This window comes from Anser anser (genome assembly GCF_964211835.1).
Source record: "Anser anser genome assembly, chromosome: 1".
NCBI classification, from domain to species: domain Eukaryota; kingdom Metazoa; phylum Chordata; class Aves; order Anseriformes; family Anatidae; genus Anser; species Anser anser.
In genome coordinates, this window is record NC_139720.1 from 154488182 (window position 1) to 154515993 (window position 27812).

At 39.3% G+C, this 27812-nt stretch overlaps 2 protein-coding genes across 5 annotated transcripts in view; one reads left to right on the forward strand and one right to left on the reverse strand.

Moving 5' to 3' along the window:
* ITGBL1 (integrin subunit beta like 1) overlaps positions 1–1850 on the reverse strand; it is a 151500-nt gene extending 149650 nt beyond the window's left edge. The window contains exons 1-2 of the mRNA XM_083831554.1: positions 1460–1850; positions 21–232 (exon numbers count right to left, since the gene is read on the reverse strand). Coding sequence (XP_083687680.1) covers positions 21–232; positions 1460–1551 — 304 coding nt within the window. The 5' untranslated portion in view covers positions 1552–1850. The remainder of the gene's footprint in view (positions 1–20; positions 233–1459) is intronic.
* A 7527-nt stretch (positions 1851–9377) lies between these two features.
* Positions 9378–27812, forward strand: part of NALCN (sodium leak channel, non-selective) — a 237572-nt gene continuing 219137 nt past the window's right edge. For 2 of the 4 annotated variants that reach the window (XM_083831675.1, XM_083831678.1), the window contains exons 1-3: positions 9378–11267; positions 19658–19804; positions 22180–22362. In XM_083831675.1, coding sequence (XP_083687801.1) covers positions 19697–19804; positions 22180–22362 — 291 coding nt within the window. In that variant the 5' untranslated portion in view covers positions 9378–11267; positions 19658–19696. Of the gene's footprint in view, positions 11268–11920; positions 12095–14261; positions 14283–19657; positions 19805–22179; positions 22363–27812 lie in introns of those variants that run through there. The other 2 variants (XM_083831676.1, XM_083831677.1) reach the window with 2 other exon arrangements.

The following is a 27812-nucleotide window of genomic DNA, read 5'->3' on the forward strand; positions in this document are numbered from 1 at the left end:
CACCCCAGCGGCTTCCTTACCTGCACAGATCTTCCCGTCATAGGTCTCGCACACCCAGTCATGGCACTCGCACAGCGGACCATAGTATTTACCGGCCTCCGTCACTTGGCAGATGCAGACTCCACAATTGCACCTGCCCCTGCCGCTGCACAGCTGTCCCCCGGGGACGCGGCACCTGAGCTCTGCCTCGGCCTGGGACAGGTGGCATGCAGCAGGACTGCCCAAAGCACTCCTGAGGAGGACAGCAAAGAGGAGAAGCTGCGGTCAAAGCCAGGGGCTGGGGGGGAAACCATCCCGCTGCCAGGGCTTCACCCGTTCCCCAAAGCGCCATTTTTAAGGCCACAGCTTTGTTTACGGTTGTAAACTACTACTTGCCTCAAATCACCCAATTTTCTTCCCTTTCATCAGAAATCTCCTTGTTATCTGCAGGAATGCTTATGTTGTATTGTAATTGCCATGTTAAACTGAAATACGCTCATCATTTTCATTACGCCTATCTGGTATATATGCATATACACATAGAGTTTGATTATCTACCATGAAACATTTTGATTTGAATTATTCCAAAAGCTTTAAAAATGACACATACATCCAAACATTTAGGCACCATAACTGGAATACAGAATACCAAAAAGCAAGCCTATGGTTGATTCTGCTAGAATATATTTGCAAAAGTGATCCTTTTGCAGTCTTCCGGCTGTCAGATATAGAGAATCTATGATTTCATCTGAACAGAAACAGGAGTAATCACTGACTTCCATGTAAAAGTATAGTTAGTGGCTGTGGTTTTAATAAATTCAGGAGAATCCAGATGTGAGATCTGTATTGTACCATGCAGTGGAGATCAGGACTTGCAGGACATACACAGGGAAAATCAGGCATTGGCTCATCAGGATCAGGACTGCAGGAAAACAAAACAAAGGACTGGCCAAGTCCAGGTGCCAAAGACAGGTGTTCACAGCGCTAGGGAATGCTGAGGATCCAGGTTAGTACTTCTCAGGCACTAGATGTTACATGCTTGGGAGTAAAAGAGCCGCTGGCAGTAAGCGCAGACAGGTGCTGGCCCTGGTGGAGGCAAAGAGCACAAGGAAAACCACCCTGCTGTGCTGCCACACCAAGACGCAGGAACACACACGGATTTGTGGTTAGGCTCCCGCTCTACTCAGGCAGAACGATTTGGTGGTTTGGGTACAAGCAGCCGTCACCGTCCAACTTTCCCCCACTTTACTATACAAAATATCTCCATCTCGGACAGGAAACACCTCCTGGCAACAAAAAGCCCTGACACCCATGTGACACCCGTCCGCACCCTCCTCAATCCCGAGCACCTTCCCTAGGTACCACGGGGCAGCAGGCAGGGGCAGAGCTCACACAGCGCCTCCCAACTCTCTCCACACCCCGACCCCAATTTGTCAGGAGGGTGCCAGCCCCCCCATGGCCACTTCAGAGCCACACTTACCTCAGGGACGGAGGGGCGGCGGGGTGCAGGCCAGGCAAGGAGGTGACCGCCACCACCAGCAGCGCCAGCCCCGGTAGCACCCGTGTACACATGGTGCCGAGCTGCGTTCCCACTGCCTCCTGCGGACAGATGGACGGACGGACGGACGGACAGAGCCGGCGGGTGTGCAGAGAGCTGTGAGCTGGGCAAGCCCGGCTCCAGGGCTGCTCCCCCCGCGCTGCAGTGGCGCTGATTAGCTGCCTGGGAGCGGGATTTGGGCAGCGCTCTGGGAGGGAGGCCGGTGCCAAACCCCAAAGTTTACAGTCTAAGCAGGAAAGTAATTAGGAACAGTTGCGCAGCCAGATGGTTTATTTTGATGTTTTAAAAGTGGCCCGCGCACAGATGTGAACGAACTATCTCAGTCTCAAAGCTCAGGCACCGTAAATATTTGAGGTATGCGTATCCCTGCGTCCTTTGATGGATGGCTGTTTGGGATAAGTGCTGCAAGGCGGTCAGGGAAATGTGCACGGCCGAGGTGTTGTCTGTAGGGACTACAGAGGGGACAGGATGTGTGATCCCCAGAGGCCCGGGACTGAGTGGCAGCAAGCCTGTGCCCAGGCCCTGGGGCCATCTGCTGAAAGCCTCACCCTATGCCAGCCATGCTGCGGGCTGGCACCTGGCTGGGTGACCCCAAATAAAACATCCTGAGTGAGCTGGCGCCCAACAGCTTGTTAAAACTAAGCACAGTGCTGCATCACACCAGTGGGTGGTTTTGGAAGTGGCTTAAAACTAAGCTATAAGGAAGGAGGTGCACTCCAAATGAGTGAAATTTGGCAGGAATGGCCACGCATATTTCTTTGGAAAAGTCATGCATAGAGGGATAAAAAAGTCTCTCCTATGAGGAGAAGCTGAGAGAACAGGGACTGCTCAGCCTGGAGAAGAGGAGGCTCAGGGGGGATCTCGTCAATGTCTATAAATACCTGAAGGGAGGGGGCAAAGAAGATGGGGCCAGCCTTTTTTCAGTGGTGCCTGTTCACAAGACAAGTGGCAGTGGGCGCAAACTGGCACACAGGAGGCTTCGTCTGAGCACCAGGCAGCACTTCTGTGCAGGTGACGGAGCACTGCCACAGGTTGCCCTGAGAGGCTCTGGGGTCTTCTCCTTGGAGATCTTCAAAAGCCACCTGGACATGGTCGTAGGCAAACTGCTCTGGGTGGCCCTGCTGGAGCAGGGGTTGGACCAGATGGCCTCCAGAGGTGCCTTCCAACCTCAGCCATCCTGGGGTTATCTGTCTGATTGCCTGATACTTCCCTGGTATGGAAAGCTCTTAAGGAAACAAACTTCCACCATGTAAGATAATATGGCATAGGTGTCCTGATCTACACATCCATGTCTGCATTTCTGAAGTAGGCAGTTCACAGAAGCTTTCACTGGTTCCAGAGCCTAAGGCAAAAGCTCTCAGTAGCTTTCATAAAATGAATAACTTTTGGTTTATTCTCATATTAAATATCTGGTATACCACAGATTATACAGTTCTGGAAACTTTTTAAGATTTGGTTAAAAATCCTTCTATTTAGATGCTGCCTTTCCCAAAAGTGTAATTAGGCTTAACATAGTGAACTCAAGTGTACAATTCCCAGGATTACTGCTACCAGACATAGTTCTGCTAGTGCTCTTCCTGTGAACAGTAAGTCAAACAATTGACTTTGCTCTGCTGGTCTTATACATGCCAAAAGAACTGTTTTTAAGTTCAATTTGGGGCCAGTAAAGTCCAATTTTTAGACGAGTATGCATTCAATTGAAACATAAATTTTCATTGAAACATGAAAGAAGAGATTGGGAAAAATTGTTCTAGCCTAATAGTAAATACGCATTCTTATTTCCTGAAGATATGAAACCAAACGTGATTCAAATGGACTATTTAAACATACGACTTCTGCCTTATTTTAATAGATTAGCTTGAAGCTGTGGCCTGTAAAACTTGCTGTCTACTTGTAGTGTGCTATCCTCTATACAACACATAATTTTGCCCTGTAACATGAACAAGAATATCTAGGAGGAAAAAAAAATCTTACAGTCCTGTATATAGCTGCTGCTTATTGTATACTAATTTTGTAACAATTTTGCTGCCCTTTATTGTATATTTCCCATTGAAAATGTTACAGAATTTTCTCATGCAATGCTGATGGTAAAAATCTTGTATTAAGACCAATCTACTGGCTTCAGTCTTGCAAATTGTTTACCATTGTGCTAAACTCTTGCATCTGACTTTGATGGATCTAGTGAAAAGGTAAGTAAATTGGCAGACTTATTTTTGACAATCCTTGAATTTTGAAGTCCATGCTTAATGCAGTACTATGAGCTCTGTGGGATAGTTTTTCAAATTTATCTGTAATGTTACAATTAAAAAAATCAAAAAGGTAGCACTTTTAAGAACAATGTAGTTGTCAGATATTGTATTGCTAGAAGTCTGGAGTTACAGAGGAATAAATATAAAGCTTTGCATTTTAAACAATAGTAATTCCCTTTTGGCACTAAATTTATCTTTAATCCACACACTAAAATGTTGCCATCTGTTCGTCTTCCTTCTTTTTTCCTGTGCAGACTGGTGGTGATAGGTGTGTGCAAGACCTTCGAGCGGCCTGCAAACTGTAACTTCAAACGTACGAGCAGAAAACATGTCACGATATGTTGACCTTATCACTTTCTTATTTTTTATGTATTTACATCTGTCAGGGTTTTAAGCAGTACACACATTTTGGCTGTGGATCTTTTGATTTTGGAGAAGGCAGTTAAACAGCCCAAGGGTGGAGTATTTAAAATGTGCACCCAGAGCTTAAGTTTAGTAATTGCTTTCATATGTGCTTGCCTCTATTACTGTATCTCAGTGCTTCCTTACTGGATTTTAACCTTTGCTTGTGTCTATTATTTAATCATTTAAGCTTTGAATGTTTGTGTGCTTGCATATATACATATATACATATATGCATATACATACACTGTGTACATTTATGTACAATGTGTGCATATATGTGCACTATGTGGTCTAAGAGGCTCCCAAACAGAAGGTAAAATCAATTTAAAAGGAACCAGTCTCTTTCTAAATGAGAACCTGACATGCTGTCATGAGGACAGCTCACTTCCTTTCAGCCACTCCTGTATGTAATCTTAAAGAGCTTCGTTCTTTTCTGGATAACATACACCTACACTAAGTACAGTATTCATAAAATGCTAGCTTTCCTACACATTGGAGTTTCAGAAGAAGGCTTTAGACCTGTAGGTGCTTGGTACGTGTACACTTAACACTTTGCAATGTCACCACCTGCAGAGAAAAAAGTAGAGAAGAGAAAATCAACACAATGCTGAGGAGGAGGAGCTGGAACATACTGCTAATATTGAACAGCCTTCTGAAAAGTAGGCAATAGACTTAAGTAACACTTGTCAGACAAGAAATGTCTTCAAATAAAGATGTGGAACCAAGAAAATAGGTGCTGCTAAACACACCTACACCTGAACCTCAGTTTAAGTCCATCACTATTAGCGTTCTTATTAAAAGCTTACAGGATATGGTATGGATTTTTCATTTTTTAAAGGCAAGCAACATCATAACTGTCACTGTGCCAGAATTGTTCCAGTGTTTGTTCTAACACTGGAAGAGAGATTGTGCAGAGAGTTTGAGGAGTCTCCCTCCTTGGAGATATTCAAAAGCCGTCTGGACATGGACCTGGACAACTGGCTGTAGGTGACCCTGCTTTGAACAGGGAGTTTGACAAGATGACCTCCAAAGATCCCTTCCAACCTCAACCACTCTCTGATTCTGACTCTGATTACATACTCTGCTGCTAAACGAGATTTGATTTGCCGTGGGGAACCAGATGGGCTCTTCCTACTCCCTTATTACAGCCTCTTCGTGGCCAGCATAATTTTGCTGTCACTTTAATGAAAGCATTAGGCAAACCAAAATTTCATGCTATTTTTAAGTGTTTGTTTGTTTGTTTTTAATAAAACAAAACAAAGCAAAATGTGCATCCAGTGAAGAGTTTAATCGTAAAATATAACTGGAGACCACCAAAATTTGTCAAATACTGTTCCTGGGTTTCCATGGATCCCAGTATAGTAACACCACCAGTTTTTCTATGAGGAGACTTTGCGGAGGCATTCACTTCCACAGCATTTTTCTAAAATTAACCAGAAGTTGAAAATCCCACATATCACACAAGTTATTACTTCTCTATAAAATCTGTAATGAGGAGCTTTGGAAGCTCCCGGTGATTTTGCATCACTTCTGTCACTGAAACACCGTCACTAAACTAGACAGCTCTAAAGACCTAACCTATGACAAGCCATTTTAGCATCTGTAGACTAAAGTACTTGATGAAGATAACTGAAATCTGTCTAAATTAAACAGTTCGGAAATGCACTCAGCTCTTGAGATTCATTGCTGTACTAGCCGATGGCAGCCTTGGAGATGAGCAAGAGATGCCAGAGCTGTGCAGAGCAGAAAACCTTGTCTTCATTTTGCTGACATGAGATGGAATCTGGGACAGCTGATGGTACCACACAGGGAATAGAAATAGCTTTTGGAGTTATAGGATCAAGGTTAGAACAAGATTAAAGCTGAGCTGGCCAGAATGTTGCTGCCCTGAATAGTAGAGAATATAAGCTATCCAAACAGTTCATAGGCCAACATTAATCAAGATGTTATTGTTTTATACTCTAGTGTAAAACCTTAGCTTACTCTTTCAGGTCCTAGTCAAAACTTTACATAGTAGATAGGTCTTGTGTTTGTTTAATGTTTACAAGTTAATTCCCCAAAACAGCAATAGTACTCTGCTTTTACAGAGGCCTTACAGCTGCATGAGATTTTTAAGCGTGAGCTTGCAAGACAGCTCAGAATGCCAGCAAAAACAGTGTGTTTTTAAAACCATACTATTACATTCTTAACCTTTTTGCACCTATTTTAGAAAGTAAGTCAAGGTCTGGTGCAATCCAAGCTAACAGCATTGTTGAAGAGGCCAAGAAACAACATAAATGGACTTTTTTTGCACATTTTTTGACATGAACCCTCACTCTGTGGTCACACTGTGTCTTATTTTTTAAAGGGACAATGCTACTTGCTGCTGGGAATCTTGAAAAATCTAAAACAATAACAGCAAAACAATAAAAATAATGAAACTTTGATTTTTGTATTTTTAACTAGTTACCAGAATTAACTGTATAATGAAGGACATCTGTCACTCATCTGTCACTGAAGAGTTGTTCCTAGGGACAGTAAATTAAAAAATGAAAATTGCTGACTTCTTAGAGGAAACCAGCAGTATCTCAGGTTTACCTTTGAGGTGGACATATGCACACCAGATTCTCCAGGCAACAGCAACCCCTCTTGTATGGTTTCAGTACTCAGTCACTGGGTTCTGCTGCTTGTTGTTAAACCAAAAACGAAGGAGAGACCAAAATGAAGAGAAACTGGCGGGTGACAAATATTGCCCGTCTTCCACGTACTAAGCATTTTTGAAAAGTAAGCCACATATATACACAGTTAGTTGTAGATTTAAGGACCCTGCTCAAGGTCTGAAAATGTGAAAAGCATATTCTGTATAATCTATTTCGGTTTTTCAGTGTTGACACTAGTCACAGACACTTAAGAATGGAAGTTTTGCAGTCCATCCCAATCAAAATCTCTCATAAATACTAGCTAACCTTCTCTACCAGTCATTAGCCTGATGTTGCTCTGTGATGATTCTTGTTACGGTTATATGCTTCCAAGTGAGAGCACCTCTCAGCCTGAGCCATACTGAGCAGACAGATGGAGGAAAGCCAGGCAGCTGTACCACTTTTAATCAGGCAGAGCCCTGCCATGCTGCTGTGGTGCTGCTTTGCATGTGCAGAGCAGACTTAAGATTCCTGGAGAACTTTGTGGTAACAGCCATTAAGATGACTAAGGACTTTGGATGCTTTGGGGTGAGACAGCAACAAAGCAGGAATCTAGCACTTTTTGACTGTTATCCCACGCCTAAATGATTAAATCTTCCTTTGGGTCTGAAGTTTAATTCTGAATTTCTAAATGACATTTTATGACCTTTTTTTAAAAGCTTAACCATCATTTCAAAATGAATATTTCATGAGTTCTTTTACTCATTATGGAGTATCTGAAATCTGATCAAGCAGTGAGTTCTTTTCTAAGTGGTAAATCAAATTCCAACAATAGCATTTCCACTAAGCTCAGCTCCTTGGGATAGTTTTTCTTCTTCTTTTTTTTTTTCCTAAAAAAAAAAATCCATTACTCTTCAACTCCTTAAGATATGTATGAAAAGTGAGAACAAGAGAGGTACAAATAAAGCTCAAATACATTCAGAAATAAAAGTCTGTATTTTCACTATTTCTTATGTTGCTTTTCCCATTTTCAACCACATAAAATACAAAAATTGCTGTGGAAATGTGTATTTATATCGATATCAGCAAATGAGAGAGTAGCAATTGGATTTTGTAAAACAGAAGAGTTGGTGCCTAGCATTAGTGCTTTCCCTTCATAACAGTTGTTCTTTCTCACTGAAAATGGGGAAGATGAGACGTCCAATACTTGCCTGCTTTTGTGCAGCCTATTAAAACCATGACTCTAATTTTTATCTTTATCATTGCTTGAGTCAGCTGCATTCCAGAAAATACATAAATAAATAAAAATAAACCATGGGGCTTGAGGGCTAAACAAATTCTGCAATGAAATACACAAAACAAGGCTTTTATTTTCTCCTTGAGACCTGCCTAGAAAACTTTGGTTTCTCAATCACCTTTCATGCAGGAAGACCTTACTGTGTTTGCAGAACACATTACAGAAATTAAAGTGATAGGTAAGGCTGAGAACTGTCACCTTGAATTCTCAATATCGGTCTTCTGGAATCTTCTAAAATTCCATTTTAAATGGAAGCTTCCTCTTGGCCAGATTCAACTGTGTGTTAGAGTTTGAGATAGGAATAAGAAAATTCATTTTTCTATTCTAGATTTAGAGAGAAGAAATTCAAATATTTACTAAGATATATCTTTCTTTTTGACATATTTCACATTACAGTAAAGTTACATCTTCCACTTAACCCCCAAATTCAGTCCCTCTATGTCTATTTTTGGCTTGCCATTTAAGTCAATGAGAACTTTCTAAATCAAAATAAAACCACGCTATAGCCCCAAATATTAAATATTAGCATGGATTTTAAATGGCAAAATTCGACCAGCAATTTTATAAATATTTACATTTTCCACTTTATACTCATATAGTGATACGTGCAACTTAATTTCTAAAATGTTCATAATTGCTTTTTCTGTGGCAGTCATGAAGGTAAATTTGTGGTGAATTACCAAATCAGAAAAGGGCTTTTTCTAGCAGGCAGTAGACCTTCATTGCCTCCACAAGTCTTCAAATGAAAGATACTACCATTTTTTCTTTGTGCGTAGCAGGCACGTCAAGGTATCAAGAACTAAACCCTTTTTCCAGCAGCAGCACCACCTTATGCAAGTCATGCTTATGGACAGATGACCCAGAGAACCCAAACTTCTGCTGAAAGCATTGGTCTCTGTTAACAGCCTGCAGTTTACAGAAGCTCCGTATTGGTGGGGAGGGCAAACTTTAATACTGTGTTACCAAATCCGATACCAGGTAAAAGTAGAAGTGTGAAATACGTAGGAAATACGTATTCCATTGTACAAGCTATATGTCAGGAAACATCCCCTTTTATGTGGCACTGATTAAACTGCATGTAAAATACTGCATCCAATTCTGAGTCCCTTTGGTACAAGAAAGATGTTAATACACGGGAGCAAGGTGAGTTGCATGCCACCAAGAGGGTTTGGACTGGAGCACTTGCCCCATGAGTAGAGGCTGAAGGAGCAGTGTTTGTTCAGCCTGGAGAAAGGATGGCCTTGGGGGCACCTCAGAGTGGCGTGCCAGGGCCTACAAGGATGGTGTCATGAGGATGGAGCTGGGTTCTTCTCTGAGGTGCATGAGAGGAGAAGGAGAGACAGCAGAAGGGTCTGACTGGACATCAAGAAAATTAATTCTTCTCAATGAGGACAGTCAAGCACTGGAACAGGTCGCCCACAGAGGTTGTGCAGTCACTGTCTTGGGAGGTTTTCAAGACCCAACTGGATAAAGCCCTGGTGCGATCTCATAGCTGAGCTGTTTTCAGCAGATTAGATGGACCAGGTGGCCTCCCAAGGTTCCTTCCAACCTGAATTGTTCTATCACGTTATTTTTCCTAGGCCAATATGTCCACCAAAAAGCTCCTGCACAAAACCACATCTGCTAGCAAATGCTGATTTCTTTTCCTTAGATATAGCTGCTATGCTTCACTTTTTGCAAATGTCACTTTTCATTCACAAGATGCTATCACCACCAGCATAACGCTGCCTAGCAACTTATTCCAACTAATAAGACATAATAGAGGAAAGAGACAAAATATGAAGAGTATTATTTGTCAACACATTTATTCCTAAATTGATCCTTTTTCCTTTTTCTTTTTTTTTTTTCATTAGTTATCAGCTGGCTGCTTGCTATTAAAGACACTAGTTCTGCGAACACTAAAATTAGGTGCTTAAATTTACTGGAATTGCTAATGCTGTTAATGCGGGACGTAAGCACCGACAGGGCTGCATCCATAATCCTGAGGCCAGCTCCCTAACTGGCTTATTAGTTTTTTGTTGTAAACATCAAATAGATATAATCTAACGGGACTTAATGCAATTTATGCCATATGTTTTCCTTCTGTTTTCTGTGTTATTTTGCTAGGGGTTTTGTTTTTCAAATCCTATTCCATGTCTTTAATGCTATCTTCGCAACAACTGTATTTGCAGGATTACCTCTTCGATTTCGCTAATTTTACAGGCTCCAGAAAGCTACGAGTTTGTATAATATCACACCAACTACAATCATGTAAAGACAAAACAATAATCTACTGAAATTTCGGCTTTTTTTTGGCCCAAGAAGATAGAAATACAGATTGGAACATGGTGACTTCACGCATACAGGCAGTTTCCCAAGTACTTATTAATTTATTTAAGGTATCTCTTTGCTACTTTATGAATGATGCTACTTTATGAATATATTTTACCGTGGAGCTCAAAACTGAGCCTTTATTTGGATCTTCAGTAACCAGACAATGAAGAAGACCACCCAGTTGATGTGACCATTGCAGTGAACTCTGTGTGGTCACAAAGAAGTGTGCAGCTACTAGAAGAGCTTTGAGATGCACACATAAGGTTACCAAAATAAAAAACTACCATAGTACTTGATGACCACGCCAAGCAAACAAACAGAAGCAAAAGAAGCACAAAACCAACATCCCAAGCCCTACAGAGCTGCTGCACAGACACACTTCGGTGGCAGAGTGCTGCTTTCTCCTGTTTGGGTAGCTGCTTCTTGCCCAGCTACGGCTCAGTTTGAGCCGGTAGGAAGCATCCTGGCCTCCTTCTTACTTCCTTCACCCGTTATCTGTCTCGGGGCTCGGTGCACAAAGCCAGCCCCCCACGCCAAAACTGCTGCGAGGGGCCGAGAGGCAGCGGGCTGCATCCCTCTTCCAGGCTGCGCCTTCGCTGTGCGTGAGGACACCGCCGGCCGCCTCGGCCGCCTCTCCCCTCGGCACCTGCCGATCCGAGGCACCCGGCTGCATCTCGGCGGCGATTCCCCCCCTTCCCCCGCCGCCCGGGCCCCGCAGGCCGCCCCACCCGCCGCCGCTGTTGCCGAGAGACCGAGGGCGGCCGCCGCCGGGGCCCCCTCCGCTCCCCGCGACACCCCGGGACCGGGGCCGGCCCCTCCCGACCGCGCCATGAAGGCGGATGCTGGCGGTAGGTGGGAGGCGGCGGGCGCGGCCGGCTCGGTACTGGGGTCCCCGGCTCCTCCCCGCTCCCTCCCCGGCCCCCCCCGAGCACCCCGGGAAGACCGCGGCGACAGGGCCCCGGCACCGAGCCCCGGGGGCCGCGGCGGGCTCGGGGCCGGGGGAGCGGCCCTCGGCCTGGGCAGAAGGAGCCCGGGCTCGGTGCCCGCAGCGGCCCCGGCCGGGGGGCGCTGGGGGGGCGCGGGGAGGGGTGGCCGGGACCCCCCGCGGTGGTGGTCGGGGGGAGATGCTGGCCCCAGGGGAATCTCCCCGGGGTTAACGCGCAGTTTCAAGGGCCTCGGTTCGTTATGTGAATGGAGACTTGCTTATTATTATTATTATCATTATCATTATTATTATTGTCCACGTCTTCTTGTTCTAGCGCTCCTGACGTCAAAGGCGCGTTTGTAGGAAGAGCTGAGGTTTCTGGTGGCCTTTGCCTACGAGCGTGGCTTTTAAGTTAGCTGCAGTTTCTTCAGTTACCCGTTGTTGCGTTCGGAGTCGCTCATAAAGCAAATATTAACAGCGAGAAAATACAAAGTGTACGCTGTTTGAGTCTTTTGTCTTTCACATCTTCAATTTCCTGGTTCATTGCATTGTCCCTCTTTTCATTTCCTTCTACAGCAGCCTCATCCCACCTGCCCCCTAACCGACCAAAAAAAGAAATAATACATATTAAAAATGGACTGATTTTTGCTGTATAAATCACAAGAAACTTCAATGGAGGGAGAAAACAAATACCGCTTTGAGCTGATCTCTCAGGCTGCTAGAAGACTCCAGCTTTCTGCAAGTTCATGAGTATGTCTCTGGGAACATTTAGGAATAGCTAGGGGAATTATTTCCTCAACTGTTTTAGTTAACCGCTGTGTTTTGAAATGAAATATTAAAGCCATAATAAGTACCATGTAATTTGTGTTGTAGTAATGTAGACCCATATGTTTGGCATGTCTTTTTTATGTTAATCTGAAATGTGGTCCACCACAGTTTGTTCCCATTTGAGGTATGCTTCCTGGAAATACAACCTTTTAACATACAGACTCTGCTTTGACTTCCACCTTTTGGGCATTGCTGTTACCATAGACACCATGTGGCATTCATTCAGACCCAGATCTTGAGCCACACAGATTTTGGGCCTTAAACTTTCCCCACGGGAAAGTAATATCAAGCTGTGTTACAGGCGGTAATGGGCTACTGGACCAAATTCTGGAAGAGGTGCGAAATCACTGATTTTCCAAGATAAGAATCTCTTCCTAAGACATGTCATGATGAGCTAGAACTACTATTGGCTTCTGGGGTTTGGGATTTTTCCCTACCTCATGCTATTTAGGAATTCAGGCAGTTGAAAACAAGATTTTTGCTGTCTTTATGAGAAAAATGGAGGCGGTCACATTCATGAAATAAACTTATTTTTACTGTGTTACTAATTCAGTACTTCCATGGCTAGAGAATTACTTGGTTTTTCTGTAGATTTTGAGCATGAAATCTTTTTTGAGGTAAAGAACAAAATCAGCCAAATATGCCAGCTATATGTTGAATCATGTTTAATTCCTTTTCAGTCTTTTTCTGTTCTCCCATTTATTTTAACCTCCATTTGAAGTTCCCTGTATCAGGTTAAGTACTGGTAAATGTCTTATTTCTGGTGATACTACCTCTAAACGATGGTTGCACATTACCTTGTTACTACTCGTTTATTTTTGTTTTCTCTTCCTTTATTTTCTATGATCTTTTCATCTTTCATCCCTGTTATTTTTCCCTACTGTGAGAATACTCTGGCAGTGGAACAAGATGCCCAGAGAAATTGTACAATCTCCGTTCTTGGTGGTATTCAGGACCAGACTGGAGTAACCTGGGTAAACTGTAGCCTTGTCTGACATCTGACTTGAGCATTCTTGGGCAGGAGATTGAACTAAAGACCTTGTGAGTCCTGAGTCAGCCTGTGATTCTATGTTCTCAGTTTTCCAGTTAAATTTTTCCCAGAAAAACTTCCCCAAAGTTTGGCCTTTTGTTCTTGGGCCATTACATTCAATGTTGTGGTTATGGAGATGGCAGTACAATACCAAAGGTTGTGGCTGCAACTTGGGGGAACTGTCCTGCAACAATGAGAGTCTGCATCACAGGCCAACTTTTTTTTTTTTTTAAAAGAAAAGAAGATGAGAAGGAAGAGTCCTGATTGTGTTTTAAGGATTTCCAGCTTAAAATACATGGGTATTAACAGTTTCTCTGGAAATTCCTAAAGTAATATATATAAACAGAAGAATTTGGAAAAGGGAAACCATCTAGAATATTCAAGTTTTTAATAATTACTCTAGTAAAAATTGTAACAAGGCTAAAAGTAAATAATCACTATTTATTTTATTTTTAATGTATCAATTTAAACTCTGAAAAAATGCGTATACAAGGTTCTAGGCACCGTAGTGTGTAATTAGTAGTACAACAAAATCCCAGCAACATTAAAATAATCACTTAAGCAGGCATGCTGCCAACCATCTGCCTACGGAGAAGCTCCTTTCTACCCCTTCATCATTCTGGGAAGGGTGCCCTCAACCCTTGCTTTAAAATCCTGCTAACTATATCTCCTGCAGCATTCATAGGGAATTAAAGAATGTGGGATCTTTTAAAAAGGGTGGGTTGCTCCCTGAATCCTCTCAAAGAATGACCTGCTATCAACCCCCTTGCTTTCACTGGGGGCAACAGCTTCCACCTGGTGATGAGTAGACCACAAAAGCAAATCCCAGAATATTGATCTTGTATTTTTTCTAGCATGGTTCTTATTAAGCTCATTGATGCAATTCTTCATCAGCTTTTAAGGATTTTCATATAGACCACACTGCAGTAGATTAGTCGTAGCGTAGCAAGCAATAGGTAGGTAGTTTACCTGTTTTTTTTTGTTGTTTTTTTTTTAATGCAGTTTCTTATTTGAAAAATGGGAAAATGCCAAACTTTATATAAAGCTATGAAGTTCATTATCTGGCTGTATCACAATACTGTGAGTATGCTCTTCAAAATTATATCTTGTGGCTGTTTGAAGGCTTACTATAAAAGGGACTTGTCCTGTGACCTCGTGTGGTAGTAGTGGTAGGTTGTATATCTTGTTCAAGTCACGTCTGCCTTTATATGCAATTTGATACTTGATTCTGTTTGCTGAGTATGCCTCAATCATTTGGCTGGGTCTGAGAGGAAGAAATTCATAAGAAGTAAATATGGTGTGAGCATTGTCCTTAGCTGCAAACAACACGAGACATGTTGTGAGCAAAGAACTAAAGCCTGGACACCTGTCTGTTTTCAAGCTAGATGCTCTGAACGCTGGTGGCCATCAGCAAACGTTACACTTTCCTTGGTTGCTGAACCCCACTATGATCTTTTTGGCCCGGGGTCCTGTTAGTATAAACAAGCTGTCACAAGCTGTTCTTTCCTACTTGTATCCAGATGACTTGAAATTGTGAATGCAAGTGCTTTCTAGGATATTTCCTTCAGTAGACCTTTTTTGTGAAAAATCCTGTTTGTTTTTAATAAATACTGAAGTTTGATCAGCTATTAGGTGTAAGTTGCATTTAAATTAAGGAGGGAGATCTGTCAGGGCATTTTATCAGATGAAATGCCAATACCACACAGAGAGAAAAATAACTGACATAAGCTTTTCTTTGAAACTAGTTATGAGTTAATAACATCCATGGTATGTGCCATGTGACTGTATCCATTGGAATTCTGTCTTTACCCGTATAAACTTACATATATCTGTACTATCATGTCTATAATTTGCTCACTTCAAATGTTCTGGTACATGGAAACAAATCCTAAAGTACCTTGCACATGTAACTGCACTGAAAAGCAGGGATGGAATTAAAATTTGGTGCAGAAACAGCGACAATTTGCTAAGAGGGAAAGGAAAAAGACTATTGAGATAAAAGAAGTAGAACTTACATTTTTCCTGTAACCATAGTACAGCTAAGAGCAATTTCTTCCTTAACATCATCATGCTGTTTGTATGGGTGTCCATGTCCTCCCTCTGCCACTCATTATATATTTGGCAGATTTTAGATATTACAGATAGTAAAATGTTCAAAGCCAATAATTTTCCAACAATTTTAGGAGTCACTTTGTGTGTCCCAGCTCTGGGAAGAGTTGGAATTGGAGCTGACATTTTCAGACAAGAATTTACGTGGAAGGGAGTTCTTATAGGTGGCCAGCCATGAGAGGACCTTCAGTCACTGCTCGCACAATCTCAGGTGACAAAGTCAACAGACTGAGACAGGAATATGTTGGAAACCAGACATTGATGATGCAAAGGATTTGTCTGATTTTTGAACTCTCCTTAAAGATAGTTATATCTGCTTTATTTTTCTATATATTTTTTGTGAAGTCATTTTTCAACTGATTTCTTTATCTACCAGAATTTATAAGCACATTTTCCTGAGTTTGTGATAGAGAGTGCTTGAGCAGAATATGCTGTATGTAGTGAACTTCTTTTTTTATATAAACACACAGATTTCTCAGGTTTTGATGTTGTGTAGGTAGGATCAGCTACTTTTTTAAGTTTGTCTTTTGATTTTTGTAGGAAGTGCAAACTTCCATTAGCAGAAGTGTCTTATGGCTAGTGTGGATATCGTAAACTGGGATTAGACCTTCTTCAGACTTCTTCTCTCCCTAAGTGCACAGTGCGTCTTGAGTTTACCAGTTATTGTGCTTGAACACTTTGATTTAACCATAACCTGTAAATTTATTGTAATGCTGATAGTTTATTGTCTCAAAATTTAGTTTTGAGATAGTGTAGTAGTTCTTGAACATGTTGAAGTTCAGGGGAAGAGAGGGAGAGCAGGCTGACCAAATGGATCAGAAGGGACACAGCGCATGATTCATATTCTATTTTGTTTTCTTCCTTTATTGGTTTTTTGCATCTTAAAATAGAGGAAAGTTTTAAAAGCAAAAAGGCTATGTTCCTGCCTGAGTAGGTTGACACCTGTGCTGTGGATTTTCATTGCTATTGAAAATGCTCCAAAGAAATCTGATGTTGGTGTAGCCCTAAAACTCCATGGTATTTTCTTGTCTCAAAACCTGTCTTTGTCCCGCACCCAGCATTTCTTAAAAACTCCGGAGCTAGAAATATATCCTAGGGAATGTATTAAGCCTTTCGTGTTAATAACAGGTTGTGATCAAAGAAAGACCTAATGATGTATGTCGGAATCAATGTGGGAACTGCAGGGGTGGATTTATAGTCAGGGTTAGGGAGGACTGCAGCCTCCCCATTAGCACAGCTTGGTGTGGTGCTTGCTGCACGTCGCATGCTGCAAGGAGTGCTTGCACAGCTCCCTTCCTCCCATTCATCTTTCAGCTAGTTGCCTCTTAAAAAAAGGTGCAAAAGGTGTTGTAGGCCACACATTAAACTTCCTCACGTGTATGGGGCGGAGTGCAAAGCACCAGGCTCTGTGTTCTGCAGTAATAAACTCATGCTAAAGGGCTGCATGTTCCCTGGGAAATTGCAAGTAGTGTGAAAAAACAACAACAACAAATTGCATAAAAGCTTGAGAGCAACCTTATTATACTTTTGAATAATAATCTTGCTAAAGACCATTTTCAGAAGATTCTTGACTTGTGGTCTTTATTGTTGTGGTGCTTTTTTTTTTTAATGGGGATTTCTGCTCATTTCAAGTAGAGAAATAAACTAGGTGGTTCTTGTATTCCATAAATGTTTATTCTCTTCTGTTGGATTTGTATATACGGCAATTCATTCAAGACTACCCCTTAAAAGGAATAATTTTGATCTCTTTAGTTACAACACTTAAGAATGAACTGAATCCATTATTAACATCTAAAGTTCATGTGTCCGTATCAATTCCAAAAATAAAGAATAAAAACAAATAAGTTGGTGTCACTGGGTAGAAGGGTAGATGGGAGTTTCATTAGAAGTATATGGCTCATCTTCCCACCCATCAGATGTACAAATAAGCAATTCTTTGGTAATTGTCTACTTTCTTCCTCAAATGGACATAGCTGCTTATTTAGAGTGTCATCTTAAAACAAAATAAAACAAAACAAAACAGTAGTGTCTTGTCCATGTTTCATATCCTGAGACTTTTTTCATAATTCTCTTATTGATTGTATTTACCTTGTTGATCCTCTGTTTATTCCTATGTATTTTCTTAAGAGTTTACTAGGAAATGCAGAAATTGGAAGCATAAAATTAATATTTTATTGATTGAATAGCTTTTGAGTAACAGTTTACAAAGGATAATATGTGCAGGAAACATTTTAGATTTTTTTTTCCAAGGTCTCGAGAAGTGCAGCTCCCAAGAAATTGCAGTAAACTTACCACTTTATTAAATGTAGCCATTTTAAAGCTTCGTGACCTCAAAAAAATACCAACAGCTCCAAGGCTTCAAGAGTTTCTAGTTATGCTTTGGTCTAAATAGAGAAAATGGGTCAATACAATAGGCTTGGAAATAAATAGGAGAAAGCAGTAAAAACTGGTAAAGGGAAGTGGTGAAATCATTTATGGGAAGGAAGTGGGAGCACGGAGCTTAAGCATGAGCCTTGAAGGGACATACAACTTGTATGGGTATGTTTGTAACCCCTCATTTGTTAGACTATTAATCTATAATGTCCATTTAACAATATTTGCATATATTTAGTGTCAGCTTATCAGTTCCACTTGCACTATGATTGCTGTGATTCATTGTCCAACACAAAGGTGTTGGAAGTTGCCCCTTATTTTGTGCCTTTATATCATTTCTGTTTCTTAAAAAAAGTAAAATGAAATACTGTATAACTTCAGCTCCTTCAGCTGGGATCGTCAGTCTAGGACCTCAACCCTATTGCTTTCAGGTCTGTCCAAACTCAGACCAATGGTCCAGATTTGGTTTTTAAATGTTAGACAGCAGATAGGAGAAAGGTGCGTGCAGGCAGGTCATGATGATGACACAAACATCGTGCTCAGGAGTTTTAATTTACTGACAGATATGAAAGGGGATAATCCAAAAACCTAACTTTACTTTACGTATGGCGGGCTTTACGTATGGAGAGACAGCATGGGAGAAAGCACTCTTCTGAAAATAGAGCAAGGGACCTTTTGAGTAGAGCTGACCTTTCGAATCTGAAAGAGGAAAAATAGAGTGGCAGTAGACTCTGAGGGAGCTGGAAGAACATGAATAGGCTTTTTGCCATGATAGCTTAAAGAAGAGACAGCCAGGGAGGTATAGGTGCAGAGTGGACGTGAAGCAGTGGCTGGTGTGGTGGAAAGGCCAGTTGAGACCAAGCACACGGGCACTTCCATACTCTTGAACCTACTGCTTCTTCCAAGGACAGTATTTCATGCTGTAGTCACCACCATACCTTGAGACACTTGATGGTCAACTTGTAGCTTTGAAGTATTTTATACTAGTTTTGACAGACTTTTTGGAAATATAGTATCATCTACGAACCAGACTTGGTCCAGGGTAAAGGTTCATGACAAGGCCGAAGATCTTGCTTTCTCCTTCCCCCTCACCTTCCTGAAAAAAACATCCCTAAGGGACTGTATTTCATGAAAGGCAGTTCTTAGGCAAGTCCAGTGCTACCTGCTAGGTAGGCTGTTACTCCCTGGGAGAACACATATTAATCTCTTTGCATTTATTTTGATTCTGGGACTCTTGTCCTGTGTCTGAGGGAAAGTTGATGCTAATATCTAGCTCACCTTAGCTCTCACAGTGCATCTGCTGGTTGCTGCTTTGAGTGCTGAGGTATGCAGAAGGCTCAGCCTCTGTGCCAGGAATGTCAAAACTCAGCCTAATCTTGGGGAAACAGCACGTTTTCCTCTGTGCTCCCATGTGCCAACATAAGCCTCAGAGAAAGCCAACTGTCCTGCCGTTGGATAGGTAATTACTGACATTAAAGAAAGGTGTTAGAAAAATGAATGTTAATAGTAAAAGTAAGTAGCAAAAAGACTTCCAATTTCAGTAAAGAACAATAAAATCTGTTGGCTACTTAACATTGCCTGTTTGCCTTTGGCTTATTGGGCTTCGTATTAGCCTAATATAATAAATGGAAATGTCACCGTTAAATTAAATGGCTTCAGGAAATCCATCCAATGATTTCTTTTGGTTTAAGTTCACTGCAATAGCTGCCTTCGCATATTGGTCCAAATTTTCTGCCAGCACTGCTAAGTTTTAGTAATTGGGTTGCATACCTTTATGTAAATTGTTGTGAACTGAGAGTCATGTCAGTGATTTATATAGGCAAGGCTTTTTAATAAAATGAAGATCCTGTTAATAAATACAAAGTCCCTTTGCCATAAACCCAGAATGCTTTAGGTTATTATAAAGCTGTTCAAAAGGGCATTATAAAATGGTTTCAGTGAATTAATGTCTTTTCTCTGTTTTTTCTCCCAAGGTGGTTTCATGATCATAGATAACAAAAGTTAACTTCAGGATGCTAAAGAGGAAACAGAGTTCAAGGGTGGAAGCCCAACCAGTTACAGATTTTGGTCCTGATGAATCTTTGTCAGACAATGCAGATATTCTGTGGATTAACAAACCAGTACGTATCTCTTTCTGTAGTCGCTAATTGTAAGTTAAATGTAATTTGTATTGTTGAAATATGACTTCTAAGAAAGGTTCTGAAATAGATATTTGTTAGAAGCAAATATCGAGCTATAGTTGCTGATCTACCAGTTCATTTCTAACAAAAAGTCCGAAACTAAATACAAAGGTTGGTTTTGGTTGTTACAAAGTGATGGGGATGATCAAGCAGTGTTTGCCAACATTCATCTACTGACTGTTTTTTTTATTAAGTAGCTATCTTTTCAATGTCTCTGTTTTCTAACATGTTTATTGAAATTAGAAGTTCGTAAAGTGAACTTCTGAAGAGAATGTCAAAAAGAGCATTTCATTGCTAAAGCAGTGGCCAGCAGTTTCATTTTGACTTGAAAGTTTTTACTTTCAAATCTCCCTTTTTACATCCCTTATGAATATAATAGTGTATTTTGGTTGTTTAGTTTCAAGTACAGCTCATATTTTTCTAGTATCATTTCACCTACAATGTGCCCTAAAGCAATAGATAGGTGAAGAAGTGTCTGGCAGCTTGGAACTGGAGATTGCTTCATTGGGAACAGAGTTATTAACAGAATGTGCAGTATTAAGAAGATGCCTTTACCACGTAGAGATGGTTGTTATGATTAAATTACATATTCAGCTGTCAGTGAGCATCCGGGATTCCTGTGTTTTGAATGATTCATGGTTTTGTAGAGAAGGCATTTTTATGCTTCTCTTAAAGGAGAGTAGAATTCTTTACTTTGTGAAAGCAAAAAGTCAAATATTCTGAAATAAATTAATACATGTTATTGGCATGGCATTCATTTAGTGAACTATCATCTCATTTGCAGTATGGATCCCAGATCTCTAAGATTCGCTTCTGAGTTTTAACACCTAAATCATTTACAAGACAACACCCATATATTATTCATGCTAAATAATTTTAAATAGAATGTTCCTATTGAATTCTGTAATTAGCTCAAAATGTCATTGCAGAAAGATATGCTGGGTTATTTACAAATGTTTCTCAGTGCACAGCATTCAGCTTTTGGATGGAATCATTTTTCTTGTCATGCTGGTATACTAGTTGCATATTGCTTAGCAAGTATAATATTAACATTTTACTATGGCAGACAACACATATATATATAAGCCACACTTTACTATTTATGTTATTTCTTTTCAGTTTAAACAAGGTTTGAAACAAGGTGGGACATAATAAACAATACATCAGATGCCTTACACTTCCAAATTACTAATTTGGGCTCAGAAACAGTAGAGCTGTTTAGTTTAGGTCAAATATCATTACATTTAGGTGGGCATATGGTGAGTGTTAAAAAAGGTGAGTTTTCTTACAGCTTCTTGATACTGAAATGTTCGAGTTGGTGTAAAAGATTGTATATTTTTTCCACAAATTGTAAATTGCTATAAATACACTTTTAGATTTCTTTTTTTTTGTTTGATGAAAAAAGTTTTTTCTTTTTTTGCTTGCTGAAGTGTCTTTTTTTTTTTTTTTGATAGACATGACCTTACCAGCTCTGATTCATTACACTTGTCTCACTTTAAAGATGTTTCAGTGGTGTTTTGATTTAAAAAGAGAAAAAAAATCCAATGATAAACACATGTACTGATACGTTCTACCTTCTCATTAGACCTCCCACTGTGCCTAGCACTGAATATAGCCTTATTAATAAAAATTGTTTTGAGACTGAGACGTAAGTAGTCATAGAAATGAACTGTTCTCTTACAGCAACAAAACTTGTTTGGAACAAAAGGGAATCCTGATATTAAGAAGTAGCTTTCTTTGACATAGTCTTTTTAATATTTTTTCTTTTCATAAATGGAAGGATGATTTTAGTCCCTGTGCCTCTCTTCATTTTTGGAATTGTGAACTGAAAAAAAAAAAGTTAATTTAAAAAAATAACTGAAAAATCAGTTAATCTAAACGTGAAATTAATTTTTTTCCACAGATATTTTCATTTAATGTATTCCCCCAGTTTATAACATCAACTAATTCTATTTATTGTCTGCATAAAATATAAAATATGGCAAGTTGTCATTTGAAAATAAATTGGACTGCAAAAACTGCAAAGTAGGAAGGATAGAATCCTGACTCTCAGTTTCCTGGGTCTTGATACTTGGTTTATGAATTATGCAACCTCCCAAATTAACTAATAATTTATTTTTTGTTTCATAAAATCATGAGAGCTTATTTTTGAGATTAAGACCTTAAATACACGGATTATGATGTAAAAGAAAGCTGCAAAACTGTGTTTACAAAAAGCGCCTGTACAAGTTATGAAGGCTAAATATTTGAGCTGTTCTTGAAAATTAAAACAATCTTGCAATGTCTTGGTTTTCTTGTGTTGTTTTTTTTTTCAGTGGGTACACTCATTACTACGAATCTGTGCCATAATCAGTGTTATTTCTGTTTGTATGAACACTCCAAAGACCTTCGAGCATTATCCTCCTCTCCAGTATGTGACATTTGCTCTCGATACTCTATTGATGTTCCTTTATACTGCAGAGATGATAGCAAAAATGCATATCCGTGGCATAGTTAAGGTAAGCATTTTAAAAATACCCTACATGTGCTCAAGAAAATGGATCTGAATATATGTTACTGACATTTGATCTTTGTTAACTTCTTACTTTACTTTTTATGATTGTTCTTAATGGCAGTCAATGCCATGGAATATAAGCAAAAAAGGCAGGGTGAGAAAGATGCAGCTTTTCTGCCTATTTAATCCCCCCTAAATTTATTACCAACATTCATAATAATGTTTTCCTACTAAGGAATGGATAATTTCACTGTATTATTATAAAAAAAATAAAAGCTAAATGAACTGAATATACATCAGTAAGAATATTTTGTAAATGTCTGGAGATGCATATTTGGATATAGAACTTTGATTTTCATTTCACAAGCATGAATGTTCTGTTGTGTGGTTACTTTATTTAAAGAAGAAAATATGTTTTAACAGTGAGCTGAATGAAAAAATTATCTTGCTTTTCTGTATTTTTTCCTTAATATAAAGAATGCTAGTAAACAAATGTTTCTGTTATCATATGTTTACTGTTGTTGCTGGACTAACTTGTATTAGTAGATATGATACAGTAGAACATCAACTTCCAGAGTTTTTCAGTGGTCATCGTTATGTAGCATTACTTTACTGATTGTTTCCAGTCTTCGGTGAAAACATATGAATTTGGCTTACAAGAAAAAAACATCTGTGGTGCTTATCAACAATATAATTTTGTCACTACTGCACAGAGTAGATAATCAATGTTAGCTTTCCCTTTCACTACTGAAAGGTCTTGATGACTCCAGAGACATCCTAGGTTCTTCTTGGCTCTCCACTTCCTTCTGAGTTAGTGGGTAGCATTTTTTGTTCACTGCCAAACTAGGCTGTTATGTCATCATATTTAATAAATATTAATAACAAAAGTTAAAGCAACATTAATGTTAGTATTTAGGAAATTACTGAAATAAGATAATTCTAAGAAAATATTCTCAAGTTGTGTAAAAGCCAAAGCAATCCTTTGTGAAGTGGTATTTCTGGCTTTGTGAAGTGGTATTTCTGGCCACAACCTGTACTCTCTTATTCAGAGATGTCCATTAGGCAGGTGACTGTGAGGACACGTAAGCCCACAAATGGGGAGGTAGTGACCAGGATGAGGATTTGAACAGTGTAAGAATAACGAGTTACTATTACGGCTGGTACAGGCTTTGCAAAGAAATGGGCATGTGAATACTAGAGCAGAGAGAGGAAGGGACAGCCAGCAGTGTAATGTTTGTACAGAGCTTAATTTCTTAGCCTTTGTGTATGGAAATACCAGCTTCATTCACAGTAAGCACCTATCGGTTATGAATAATATATTGCTACATCTTCTAATGTCTTTCACTGGGTTGTTAATATTTGTATTTTTGAAGATATGATGAACTCAGCTTTGAAGCATGTCTGATGAGTCTGTTCTCACAGAATGAATAGCCGTCTGGAGTTTGTTCCACTGCCTTGATTCATGTTATACATGTATAGATGAGGATGCAGTTTATTCGATTTGCACTTTGACATTTTACTCTTTCTTTATTAGATAAAAAATACGGTAAAATAGGTAAGGCACAGCCACTGTTATGAAAAGATAGATTAAATGTAAAACAGCTGCATTTATTATTATTTTAACAATTGAGGATTTGCTTACAGTTTAATGTCTTTTAGCATTCTTCAGTGGATATAGTAACACTGGAATGAATTGCCTTCATTGGTACTATTCACGGAGTTGTAGAATAATTTAGGTTGGAAGGGACTTCCAGAAGTCATCTAGTCCAGCCTGCTGCCCAGAGCAGGTCCAGTGAGATGAAGTTGCCCACAGTTGTGTCCATATGAATCTCAATCTCCTCCAAGGATGGAGATTCCACAGGTCCTCTAGGCAGTCTCCTCCAGAATTTGATCATCCTCATGCAAGAAATATTTTTTCGTGGTAGTTAACCAGGATTTTCCATGTTCCAACTTGGTGCATTGTATCTTGTGTTACCATTTTGTACCTCCAAGAGTTTGGCTCCATCTTCTCTGTATTTTGATGATGCAGCTGTGGACAGCAGCAAGGTCTCCCCTTCACCTTCTCTTCTGAAGGCTGAACAGACCCGTATCTCTCACCCTCTATTCCTATGTCATGTGCTCCAGCTCCCCAACCTCTTTGGTGGTTGTCTGCTGGACTAGCACAATTTTCCATGTTTCTTGTACTGAGGAGCCCAAACCTGGACTCAGCTCAAAACTGGAGTTGTGGATGTGGTCTTAGAAGTGCTGATTAAAGTGAAAGGATGACTTCATTAGACCTGCTGGCTATGCTATTAATGTGAGTTGGGTCTAACTGTAGGAGAACAATATGGGCTTGTATTACGCGCAGTAAACTTCATAAAACAGTAATAGAATAGGATTAGCCTTAACTTGTTTCAGCTGTTAAATTAGAGCTTTTTGAACATGCTATCCAAGTGTTTCTTTGAATGCTAATCAATGAATAATCCATTTTTAGTGAATTATTTGACTTGCTCTTTGGATTATTGATTCTAAAGAAAATACTGCTTCAATTGTTAGTATTGTAACTCTGCCAAGAAAGTAATGATCCATGGAATTCCAAAGACAGTGGCAATCAAAGTAAAATATGGCACAGTTTAGAAGCCTATTAACATTTGTTAAAGATATTTGTATATGAAACATCTTTATAGAAGGGAATTTGTTTATGAACTGTGGTTCTAATTTAAGTGCACTCAATACTTTTCATAGAATCACAGAATGGTTTGGTTTGGAAGATCGTCTAGTTCCAACCCCTCTGCCATGGGCAGTGACACCTCCCACTAGACATGAACACCTCCCACTTGGCCTTGAACACTTCCAGTAATTTTAGGTTAGAGAATCATGCACTGCTGTGTGGTTCTACTGAATTTTACCATCAGTCAGGATTTCTGTAAAGGCCTTTGGATTTGAAACGCTAACAAACTTTTGAACCTTGACTAATTCAAAATTTTAGTCCAGAGAGAAATCTAATTTATGGAGAAGATAGGTACTATCCACTTAAGTCCCAATTAATAACAATGTAGGTATAGCTGAGCTAAGAAGATTTTTGAAAATGTTAAGTCATGTCTAATTAACACCTTCTGAGGAGAAGTTTTAAATTTCCTTCCTCTGATTCCCAGGGGGTTTTGAAAAGGAAAGTAGTTTCTGAGAAATCTAGCCTTTTCTCTGTAAAAAGTTTCTCTTTACCTGTGTGAACTAAGTGACAAAATAAAGTGATACATCCATCTAAGTGCTTTATTACCCCAAAAGGAAAGTTAAACTGAAATGTTCCTGTGACATTGTGCCTTTTATTGCTCTTGTTTCCTCCTGAATAATTCTTAGTGTGCTAGCAAAGTCTATTTAAATTTAGGGCTGCGTGTACCTTGTGAGTAATGGTTGTTGCTTGTTCCATTTGACAAGACAATTGATTCAGTCAGGGGACTTTCTGAATTACAAAGGCACTGCTCATATTGATATCCACCACTTACAAAGAAAACAGACACTGACATGCATTTAGGCAAGGGGCATGAAATACAGACATTAAAGAAACCAGAAGATGATAGTATAGGATATATCTGCTATAGGGTCTGAGGTGCTTTTGTTTTCAAAAGAGCATATAGATATTTATTACTGCTATCATACACTATTTGCTTCTAATAGGTGTTACGCTAGATTTACTCTTTTAGAAGAATTGAAATGGGCATAAATGTGCACTCTAACAGATTGTATTCTGCATATAGGCACTACTTGGGAAGAAATGACTGAAGGGCTTGTGATGATATTCATATTATAGTTTTGGGGATAATAGGCTATTTCTACTTGTCATAATTTTAAACAGATGCTAATAACATGTCTGTCTTTACCCTAGAAAATCATCTCTGAAAAATGAAATACAGACCATAATTTCTTACTAACTGAGGTCTTCTAAAACACAAAATTCTAGGATAGTCTTCTATAATGTGGCCAGCCAACATTAATAAAATGTATGTACAAACATTAAACCAGCTTGCATTGGTTTGTTTTGCATGAGACAAAGAATTAGACCAAATCAATTTGTTTTTTTTTTTACAATATACTTTGATGCTTGTATTCTAAATTATGTTCTAAATTGAAGAATGAAGGTCTATGTTAGAGCTCACTGTCAAATAATATGGAAGCTCAAGAAAATATTGCGTGCACAGTATTAAATCTATTTCAGATAGATTTGAAATAGAGACTAGAGAATAACTTTCAGGAATAATACCTGGCCTCCAACTAAATATTTTGATGACATTAGAAGATAGGTGTCGATTACTTAGTCAAGTAAGTTATTCAAATAGTTAAAAAAGAAAGTATGGTGGCTCACTGTTTTGATTTATGCATAACCTATTAGGGTTTTATGAGCAAATAATTTTTAAGATGGATTTCAGTCATGAAAATTTGCTGAAATAAATACAACAATATTTAAATATTGCTTTTTAAAAAATATTGCCTTCCTAGATATGCATGTTTTCATATTTAAAGATTCTTTTTTTTGTGCAAACTTCATGTATGTCTCACATTTTAAAGATTTTAAAGTAATGTAAATTCTGTTCTCTGAGCAGCACATGAATTAATAGATGTCACTTACCCACATGAATATTTTTGTATAAATAACAAAGGATATATGTTAGCAGATGCCAACCAAATTGTAACGTGTTTTAAGAAGACCTAATATTTTAGAATTTAAAAATTCTGATTTCTTTGAAAGTTATTGAAGAGATTAAAAAGATTAATGGTAAATATCACATACATTCTACACATTAAAAAAGCTATGGATTGTGTAAAACAAAAAGGACATTTTTATAAAACTGTGAATAAGGTTCTTTTACAGTTATTACATACATATTACTTCTTCATCTCAAATCTAGAAACATTAATATAAAGGACAGCTCTGCTTCAGGGGTGACTGAAGGTAAGAATTAGGGCCAGGATATCTCTTTGACTTGTTAAAACATCAAAAGGTGATATGCAGGCAAAGACTGGGTGTTAAAGCATGGAATCCATGCAATTTAACAAAATCAGATTAATGTGAATTTTAGGAATAGGAATGTTTTAACTGAATGAAACCAAACTTCTATTTGTAATCATTGATGTCAATAGAGTAAAAACAATAGCTATCACTGTCATGGACAGAAAGATTCCCAGTCCTAACATGGTGTCCAATCTCATCATTCGTTCAGCTCAGTGAAGAATTCAGAGGTGTTTCAAGAGATTGCTTAATTAAATTTTATTTTTGATCCTCTCATTTAAGATCGTCTTCATGGTGAAATGTTTTCCACAGCTACACTTAGGTATATCTGCTCAGCAAAAATACAGACTAAATCATAGTCTCCTGAAACACAAAGCTCCGTTGGGTCTCGAGTGGCCAAGTAACACTCTGTAGTATCAGAGATTTAGCAGAAGTCAGGGATATCTTTTGTGATGGTACAGTGAACAGTG